Below are 10454 nucleotides of genomic sequence, written 5' to 3'. Positions count from 1 at the left end.
GGGACTTCCCTGGTGGTCCATCTTTAGTGGGTCATCTCTATGCAGTGGTGTCAGTAGCTACTTATATCTTTGCTGTAAATGTCTGTAACACTCTGAACTCCCAACGCAGATGGCCTGGCTTCAATCTCTCTGGTCAGGGAACTAGATCCCATATGCCACAACTAAGAGTTTGAAGATCACAACTAGAGATCCTGCATGCTGCAACTAAGATCTGGAGCAGCCAAGTGAAAGTCATTCAGTTGTGTTGGACTCTTTATGACCCCATGGACTATACAGTCCATGGAATTCTCCAGGCCAGAATACTGGAATGGGTAGCCCTTCCCTTCTCCAGGGTCTCTTCCCAACCCAGGGATCGAACCCAGGTCTCCTGCATTGCAGGCAGATTCTTTACCAGCTGAGCCACAAAGGAAGCTAAATAAATATACAAAAATAATTTTTTTTTTAAAGCAGACTTTCCATCACTCTGTTTTGCCAAAAGCAGAGGAGGTGATGTGGGGAGGTGGTGCTTTGGTTCCAGGTGAAGAGAGAGAGAAATTTGTGTTCTTCCCTTTGCTAACAACAGCAGAGCTGAAAGAAGACTAGAAGACTAGATCGGCTACTGTTTTGGTTTTTCTTTTCATAAAATACCAGCAGTTTCAGATGGGTCTTTATAAATATGGATCTTTTTCCTCCTACAGATATGCCAAGTACTATAAGGAAAATAACACTGAAAAGCGGACCCTAATAAAAGCTTACGGGATCCGATTTGACATCCTGGTTTTCGGCACCGTAAGTCTCTTCTCCGCTCTCAGCCACTGGCATCTCCGTTCCTATGACTGTGTCTTAAATTACTGCCATAGTATCTCAAAGGGTGAATGCTTTGGTCATAGTCATTAGCTGGCACTATGCACTTTGCATGTGGGATATAAAGGGGGAAGAAATGCCCTCGTTCCTGGACAAGTCATCTAATGAGTACAAGAGTGGGCTTGGGGAAAAAACCTAATAACTCAACTTTAAAAATACTCTGATGCTTAAAAAGGAGAGAGAAATCATATATTAATGCATATATACGGAATCTAGAAAGATGGTAGTGACGAACCTATTTATAGGGCAGCGATGGAGACAGGGAGGCCTGGCGGGCTGTGGTTCATGGGGTCGCAAAGAGTCGGACACGACTGAACAACTGAACTGAACTGAATGGAGACACATTCATAGACAACAGACTTATGGACGTGGAGGGGGGAGGAAGGAGATGGCAGGATGGATGGGGAGAGAAGCATGGAAACACATACACTGCCATATGTAAAACAGGTAGCCAGTGGGAATTTGCTGCATGACGCAGGGAGCTCACATTGGAGCTCTGCAACAACCGAGAAGGGTGGGAAGGGGCGGGACGTGGGAGGGAGATTCAGGAGGGAGGGGACGTATGTATACCTATGGCTGATTCATGCTGATGGGTTGCAGAAACAAACTCAATACTGTAAAACAATTATCCTTTCATTAAAAATAATTTTTTAAAAAAGGAGAGAGAGATCCCTCTGTAAACCAGTTTGTAAGGAACAGAACCCAGTTCAAATTGGGTTAGGAAAAAAGGAAAAAAGTCCTTTTTTTTTTAGTTCATATAACTGATAAATCCAGAGGCAATTTTCAGGCTTCAGATATTGCTGAATCCAGATGTTTTAATAACATCATGAGGAACCTGCCCCCCTCCATCTCTTACATTTTTCTCCTCTGTTCTGGCGTCATTCCCGGTGGGTCATCTCTAGGTGGTAGTGTCAGCAGCTACTTATATCTTTGCAATTTAGCAACCTCTACGGAAAGAGAACATCTCAGCAAAAGCCTCAGCAGATGCCACTGGCTTTGACTGGCCCAGTATGAGCCACATACTCACTGATGAACTAATCACTATGACTAGGGTCACTCCCAACGGTCCTAGACCAGCCCGGAACCAGCCTCTTCCCTGCAAACTACAGGGACTGAGTATGCACAGAGATGGTTCTCCAAAGGAAAACTGGCATGCTGTCTCCAGAAGGAGGAGAGATGCAAAAACCAATGGATGCCCACATATCTTGTCTGACAGCATATTATTTACCTAACGTGGTAATAAGCCCCACAAGAATCAATGAGATATAGTGAGAAGATACAAAGATACTGAGAATAAAAATCACAAGGACATCTAAGGGGAGACTTTGTGCAGACATTCCTTCCCTCTGTTTCCAAAGTAATTTCAAATCACTTTTAGGGAAAGCTCTTCTGAAACCCTCACCTCGAATGGAAAAATAAACTTTCAGTGGCTCTCCTCTCAGTGTTTCTTAGTTTAAAACTTCTTAGTTTAAAACACTTCTTAGTTTAAAACACCCCTGTTTTCAAGCACATCCTGAGAGACAGAAGCAGAAGGAATAGGATTCATTTTTCAGTCTCCTTAATCTTTGTTGCTGTGAACACATTAGATGCAGTTGTCAAATTCATGGCACTAGACTCCCTCCTCTGCTGGAACTTACAATTACATGTTAGAGCAGAAAAGCATGATTCTGAATTTCAACCAAGTAATCTTTTGTACTCTGTTTTCAAGGGGGGGAAATTTGACATCATCCAGCTGATCGTGTACATTGGTTCAACCCTCTCCTACTTTGGTTTGGTAAGAGATTCTTTTTCTCACACTTTATGAAAATGATGTGGCTAAAGAAAGTTTCACTGACAAGGTGCTTGTCTGGTTCTTTCCAGGCCACTGTGTTCATTGACATGCTCATCAACACTTATTCAAGTAAATACTGCCGATCGCATGTTTATCCCTGGTGCAAGTGCTGTCAACCCTGCGCAGTCAATGAATACTACTACAAGAAGAAGTATGAATCCATTGTGGAGCCAACACGGGTAAGACTCGATATGTCTACGGGATATCAAAATCAAAACACCTGAAGGGCCTATTGGATCACTGAGGAGAGTGCAGAAATAAGGCCACGATCACAGGTGCAGTCAATCCCGTGGTGGATAAGTATCAGGACCCTACCCCAATCCACATTCTCCGTCAGATGAATCCTTTCATTGTAGTGAAGAAAAGAGGCAAAAATGGAGAAGCACGATATAGGGAAAACAAATGTTTGTGTTCCAGGATTTGTCAATTTGGTCAGATTTATTAAACTGGTTGTGCAATAAAAGTATAATAACTTTGGAGAACAATTTGTCAATCTAGTAACATTTAAACAGGATATTCTTTACACCCTGGCATTTCTACTTCTCCATACCTGCCCTAGAGAAACACTCACATGGGTACCCAAGTGGTGCACGTGTACAAGATGTCTATCGCAGTGCTATGTGTGATGGTGATGAAGAGCATCTGCCCAAATGCCCAACAGGTGAATGGTGAAATGAACTATGATAAGTCCATAGTAGGGAATGCCTGGCACCAGTTTTAAAACATGACGCAGATAATTATAAAAGCAAATGCTCATATAGAGTTCCCAGTGCTATGTATACATTAACTCACTGAACCTTCACACAGCCTTATAGGTGGGTTTATAGGATTGTGTGATCATCAGTAGAATTCTAGATAGGTACTACTGTTATCTTTCTGCAGATGAGGAAACTGAGGCACAGGAAGGATAAATTATTTGCCCAAAGTCATATAGTTGGCAGAGATCGAATTCTAACTCAGGCAGGCTGGTTTCAGAATCCATGTTGATAACTATTATGTTAGAGGTACTGACATGAGCAAATATCCAAGATTGCTGAAAGTGAAAAAGCAAACTATGGAACAATATCTGTGGTATGATATATAGGCTAAAAAGCAACTATACACAAAAACTATTTAATGTATTTTCTACATGTATATATGTCTATTTATATATATACATATATATTCTGTATATTTTTATGTGCATTATACACACACATGTAAATGTGTGTGGGGAAGTAATAAATGTATACAAAAAGGTTGGGACACTCACAAATCACTCACAGTGATTGCTTACGGAAAGGAGCCTCCGATAGGGGAGTAGTCAAAGGAAATTTTAGTTCGCCTGTATGGTTTTGATTTGATTCATTTGGAATTTGATTAATTTTGGAATCCATGATTTCCTCCAATCAAAGAGAAATTTCTGGTACTTTAAAAACAACAAAGAGGGTTTCTTTCCCTTGACCAAGAACACTGCTGTCCTTTTGTAGCAGCTGAATGCACAATTCATTGTTCATTGTACATGTATTTGCAATTAAAATCAAAGTTCATCTTTGCAACTAAAATTAATCACCATTTCACGGCCCAAGATGGGAGGCAATTTAATCAAGATATAAATAATTTAAGTTGCAATAGTATAACTTTCAGGAGATATTCAACCTTAGCATAACTGAAATTGAGGGAACATAACAAAGGAATTTTTATATAGCACTTGGGGTACCTGGAGATAATAGGCAGGAAGCTGTGGATCCTCTAAGTCTACAAATTAAGGTGGCGGGGGCTCCATTTCTGATACTCATAATCAATTCTTTCTTAGTTAGCAAGAGTTTCTGGTTAGCTTGTTTAACGGGTTGTCATTTGGCAAGTAGGAATAACAGTTGCCTTTAGATATGTTCAGATACACAGTAGGTGTAACGCTGTACTAAAATGGCTAACCCTTTAATTGTTATCTCCTAGACATTAAAATATGTGTCCTTTGTGGATGAACCCTGTATTAGGATGGTAAATGAAAGACTGCTTGGGACAAGTCTGCAAAATGTCAAAGGTGAAAAAGTCCTGGTAAGTTGTTTAGTGCTTGCTTTTTGTTTTTCGGCTGCGCAGCACAGCCTGTGGGATTTTAAGTTCCCTGATGGAACCCACACGCCCTGCAGTGGAGGCCTGGAGTCCTAACCACTGGACCCCCAGGGAATTCTCATTAGTCTTTTCAAACTAATTAATTGATTAATTTGGTTGTGTGGGGTCTTAGCTGTGGCACACAGGATCTTCCTTGAGTCATGTGGGATCTTTCGTCAAGGCTCACGGCCTCTCTAGTTGTGGTGCTCTGGCTTCAGCAGTTGCAGTGTGTGGGCTTAGCTGCCCCACTGCATATGGGATCTTAGCTCTCCGACCAGGTATCGAACCTGTGTCTCCTGCATTGCAAGGTGGATTCTTAACCACTAGACCACCAGGGAAATCCCAGTCTTTTTAAAAGAATACTTACTATTAAATGTAAATATATCTAGAAATGTGTATAAATCATAACTGATGACAAAGTAAACACCATGCAACACATGGTACCAGCACCCAGACTTTAAAAGTGAATATTACTAGCAGAAGGCCCTTTAATGCCTCTACCCAATTACTATCTTCCCTTTAAAGTAGATGTTACCCTGCATTCAAACATTTTACCTCTTATAGAATTTTACAAAATTTGAATCCTATAGTATGTATTCAGTACATACCCTGTTGAGTGGCTTCCCTCACTCAACATTATTTTTGTGAGAGTCATCCATGATGTTGTGTGTAGCAGTGGTTCATTCTCATTGTTGTATAATTTTTTGTTTTATAAACATTCAATTTATTTATCCATTCAATTGTTGAATGAACTACCCATTTGGTTAGTTTCCACTTTGGGGTTCATGCCAATGCTGCCGCTACAGTAAACATATGGCACCTGAGAACGGAACTGCCAAGTCATGAGGCAGGCCTGTGTGCAGCTTTCATAGTTACTGCTTATAAGTTCTCTAAAGGGGGTGTTCTCATTCACACTCTCCCCAGCAGTTCTGGCTGCTGGACATCTTCACTGACTGCATTAGTTTTCTCCAGCTGCTGTAATACATTACCACAAACTAGGGAGCCTAGAACAACAGAAGTGTATTCTCTCACAGTTCTGGAGGTTAGAAGTCTGAAATAAGGTGTCAGAAGGGCTGTACTCTCTCTGAAGGCTCTAGGGGAGGCTCCTTTCTTGTTTATTCCAGCTCCAGATGCTTATTTCACCTGTTAGGATGTCCAGCAGGATACTGATCAGAAATGATAAGAGCAGGCATCTTTGTCTCATTTCCTATCTCAGGAATAAAGTTTTTTTTTATTTTACTATTGTATTTGCTGTAGGGTTTTTGTTTTTTGGCTTCCCTCATGGCTTGCAGGGATCCTAGTTCCCTGACCAGGGGTTGAACCTGGCCCACCGCAGTTAAAGTGCTGAGTCCCAGCAATTCCCTGTTGTGGGTTTTTAAAGAATACCCTATCAGATTAAGAAAATTCCCCTCTGCTCCTAGTTCACTAAGAATTTTTATCATGGCTGGATCCTGAGTTTTAAATAATGTATTTTTTCAGGCTTTTCAAATAATGAGTTTTCTTTTTTTGTTGTTTTTTAGTACATTACACTGATTGGTTTTCAAAGATTAAGCCAACCTTTCATTGCTGCAATAAAATACATTGAATGCAATGTATTATTCTTTGTATTTACTGCTGAATTCAATTCACTAATATTTAAGAACTTTACATCTCTTCTTGAGAGAGACTGGCCAAAATTTTTCCATTCTTGTAATGTTTTTATCAGGTCTGGGTATAAAGTGAACTCTCATATACTGGGGAAGGGCAGTAAAAGACACACAACATAAAATTTACCTTTTAAACCATTTTACAGAGTACAATTCAGTGACATTTAGTATATCCACAATGCTGAGCAACCATCACCACTGCCTTGCTCCAGAACTTTTTCATCACCCCAAAAGGAAACTTTGAATCCATTCAGCAGCCACTCCCACTCACTTCTCCCCAGGCCCTGTGCAACCACTAATCTGCTTTCTGTATCCATGAATTTGCCTATTTTGGACATTTCATGTAAATTGAATCTTACTTGTCTCCTTATGTCTGGTTCCTTTCATTTAGCATAATGTCTTCAAGGTTCCATCCATGTTTAGCTAAACAGCCACGTTTAGTACGTGTCAGTAATTTATTCCTTTTCACAGCTGTATGAATACAATTTTTTTTTTTTTTTTTGTCTGTGTAGGTCTTGTTGCTGCATGTGGGCTTTCTCTAGCTGTGGCAAGCAAGGGCTACTCTCTTGTGGCGTGTGGGCTTCTCACTGTGGTGGCTTCTCTTGTTGCAGAGCATGGGTTCAGTAGTTGTGGTGCTCAGGCTTAGTTGCCCTGTGGCATATGAGATCTTCCCAGACCAGGGATCAAACCCACGTCCCCTGCACTGGCAGGTGGATTCTCAACCACTGTACCACCAGGGAAGTCCTGAACATAACAGTTTTTTATCCATTCATTCACTGATGGACATGGGTTATTTTCACCCTTTGGCTATTATAATAGTGGTGCTGTGTACAGTCATGTACATGAACCATTTAGTTTTAATGTACTCAACTCACACTCTGTCTGGTGAATGAAGGTATATGTCACATAGACATAAATGATGGCAATTATGGCAAATTCCCTTGGAGGATAACAAAGGGACTTTTCAGAAAAGGGAGCATGGTGAGAAAGGAGAGCTAAGTCAGCAAATATTTATTGTCTACTATGTGCTGGGCACTGTCCTAGGCACTGGGGACACAGGCAATAAACAAAGCAAACAGGGCCCCTGTTTTCCTGTGGAAGAAGAATCATCCAGGAAACATACCAGTTCATAAGATCATTTCAGATGGTGGTAAGTACTAATGAAGAGCATAGAACATCATCATGTGGTAAGAGAAGGACCTGAGAGGAGGGGAACTGCCTAGATCAGGTGGGCAGGGGCCAGAGGTCTCTGACAGAGGATATAGGCACTAAGCCCTGGCTTTTCTGAATTTCACTTTCCAAACCTGTAAAATAGAGATCAGGACACATAGCTCATGAGGTTTTCCTTTTTTTAAAAAAAAATTTATTTATTTATTTTTGGTTGCTCTGGGCCTTCGTTGCTACATGCTGGCCCTCTGCAGTTTCAGTGAACAGGGGCCACTCTTCGCCGAGGTGCACCGGCCTCTCACTGCAGTGGCTTCTCCTGTTTCGGAGCACAGGCTCCAGGCACGTGGGCTCAGAAGTTGGGGCTCACAGGCTTTAGTTGCTCCGTGGCATGTGGAATCTTCACAGACCAGGAATCAAACCTTGTCCCTTGCATCGGCAGGCAGATTCTCACCCACTGCCCTACCAGGGAAGCCCTCATGTGGTTTTTCGAAAGCTTAAATGAGGCGATGCTTGCGAAACACAGACTTGACGTGTACATTTAATAAATGAGAGCTATATATGTGTGTCTCTTTTGCTGTCTTGCATTCAGGGTTGTCATTACCATCTTTTTAAATTCCATATATATGCGTTAGTATACCGTATTGGTGTTTTTCTTTCTGGCTTACTTCACTCTGTATAATAGGCTCCAGTTTCATCCACCTCATTAGAACTGATTCAAATGTATTCTTTTTAATGGCTGAGTAATACTCCATTGTGTATATGTACCACAGCTTTCCTATCTATTCATCTGCTGATGGACATCTAGGTTGCTTCCATGTCCTGGCTATTATAAACAGTGCTGCGATGAACATTGGGGTACACGTGTCTCTTTCAATTCTGGTTTCCACAGTGTGTATGCCCAGCAGTGGGATTGCTGGGTCATATGGCAGTTCTATTTCCAGTTTTTTAAGGAATCTCCACACTGTTCTCCATAGTGGCTGTACTAGTTTGCATTCCCACCAACAGTGTAAGAGGGTTCCCTTTTCTCCACATCCTCTCCAGCATTTATTGCTTGTAGACTTGTGGATCGCAGCCATTCTTCGAGAATGGTACCTCATTGTGGTTTTGATTTGTATTTCTCTGATAATGAGTGATGTTGAGCATCTTTTCATGTGTTTGTTAGCCATCTGTATGTCTTTTGGACTCTGTGGGAGAGGGAGGGGGGATGATTTGGGAGAATGGCATTAAAACATGTATAATATCACATAAGAAATGAATCGCCAGTCCAGGTTCGATGCAGGATACAGGAAGCTTGGGGCTGGTGCACTGGAATGACCCAGAGAGATGGTATGGGGAGGGAGGTGGAAGAGGGGTTCAGGATTGGGAACACGTGCACACCCATGGCGGATGCATATTGATGTATGGCAAAACCGATACAATATTGTAAAGTAAAAAATAATAATAATAAATAAAATTAAAATAAACCTAAAAAAATAATAAAATAAACAGTACAAAAGAAAAAAAAAGAGAGCTACTAGTATTAATGTAGTATTAAATGTAATTTTATAAGTTCATAAGAAAATTAAAGAACCCAGGACCCTAGGGGTTGTCACTGCTGATGGGTTTGGAAACTTGCCTTTTTCAGAGACCCCAGCTGGACTTTGCAGACTTGTCCTGGCTGCATCTGTCTCTTCACGACTCACCCCCCATTCCCGGACAACCAGAGGAGATCCAGCTGCTCAGTGAAGAGGTGCACCTTAAATCCAGGGACTGCCCGGATTGGTGCCAGTGCGGGAACTGCCTTCCATCGCAACTCCCTGAGAACCAAAGATGCCTGGAGGAGCTGTGCTGCCGGAAAAAGCCGGGTGCCTGTATCACCACCTCAGAGCTCTTCAGGGACCTTGTGCTGTCCAGGCGGGCCTTGCAGTTCCTACTGCAGTACCAGGAGCCCTTGCTGGTGCTGGATGCAGATTCTGCCAACAGCCGGCTGCGGCACTGTGCCTACAGGAGCTACACTGCCTGGCGCTTTGGCTCCCAGGACCTGGCTGACTTCGCCATCCTGCCCAGTTGCTGCCGCTGGAGGATCCGGAGAGAGTTCCCCAAGAGTGAAGGCCAGTACAGTGGCTTCAAGAGTCCTTACTGATGCGCTGAGCAGTCACAGAACGTTGCCTTTGCTTGCACCTTGAGCTTCACCTGCAAGGATGTATGTCCAGATTTTCAGCCAAAGGGAAATGGGCTTTCCTCTCCCCCAGCTCTATGGGTGTCAGAGAGCAAAGTGACGGGGTAAACAAACAACAGATAAACCAGAATCCCTCAGCATGGATGAGAGTCAAGAGATTCAGATTCATTTCTCCATTCTATCCCTAGGAGGTTGCGATCCCAGGCCTTTAACCTCTGTGCCTTAGTTGCCTTATTAGCCAAGCTACTGTTTCACAATTAGGAGAGCAAATTGAGACAGTGTACACAAATTTTCTTATTAATGCATAAAAGCTACATGAATATGGGCTTCCCTGGTGGCCAAGTGGTTAAGAATCCACCTGCCAATGCAGGGGATATGGGTTCAATCTCTGATTCAGGAAGACCCCACATGCTGCAGAGCAACTAAACCCATGCACCACAACTACTGAAGCCCATGCCCTAGAGCCCATGCTCCGCAACGAGAAGCCACCGCAATGAGAAGCCTGCATACTGCAACAAAGAGTAGCCCCTGCTCTCTGCAACTAGAGAAAGCCCGCACATGCATAGCAATGAAGACCCCAGAACAGCCAAAAATGAATTTTTTAAAAAATAATGTTTTGTTTTGTTTTTAACTAGATGAATACGAAGCAGATCATTTTGAGGTGAGACTAGGATAATGCCCAACCCTTTGGGTCCTGGTTAAAGAATGAGGAGGGATA

General features: G+C 42.3%; 1 protein-coding gene across 2 annotated transcripts in view; it reads left to right on the top strand.

The window, feature by feature from the left end:
• The window catches only part of P2RX7 (purinergic receptor P2X, ligand-gated ion channel, 7), a 58950-nt gene extending 48834 nt beyond the window's left edge, over positions 1-10116 (top strand). For both annotated transcript variants that reach the window (XM_010841353.1, XM_010841352.1), the window contains exons 9-13: positions 678-768; positions 2552-2617; positions 2704-2853; positions 4610-4711; positions 9203-10116. In XM_010841353.1, the coding sequence (XP_010839655.1) occupies positions 678-768; positions 2552-2617; positions 2704-2853; positions 4610-4711; positions 9203-9700 (907 nt within the window). In that variant the 3' untranslated portion in view covers positions 9701-10116. The remainder of the gene's footprint in view (positions 1-677; positions 769-2551; positions 2618-2703; positions 2854-4609; positions 4712-9202) is intronic.
• The last annotated feature ends 338 nt before the right edge of the window (positions 10117-10454 follow it).

Source organism: Bison bison, unplaced genomic scaffold (genome assembly GCF_000754665.1).
Source record: "Bison bison bison isolate TAMUID 2011002044 unplaced genomic scaffold, Bison_UMD1.0 scf7180017864160, whole genome shotgun sequence".
In the NCBI taxonomy this organism is placed as follows: domain Eukaryota; kingdom Metazoa; phylum Chordata; class Mammalia; order Artiodactyla; family Bovidae; genus Bison; species Bison bison.
This window is presented reverse-complemented; position numbering and strand designations above follow the sequence as displayed.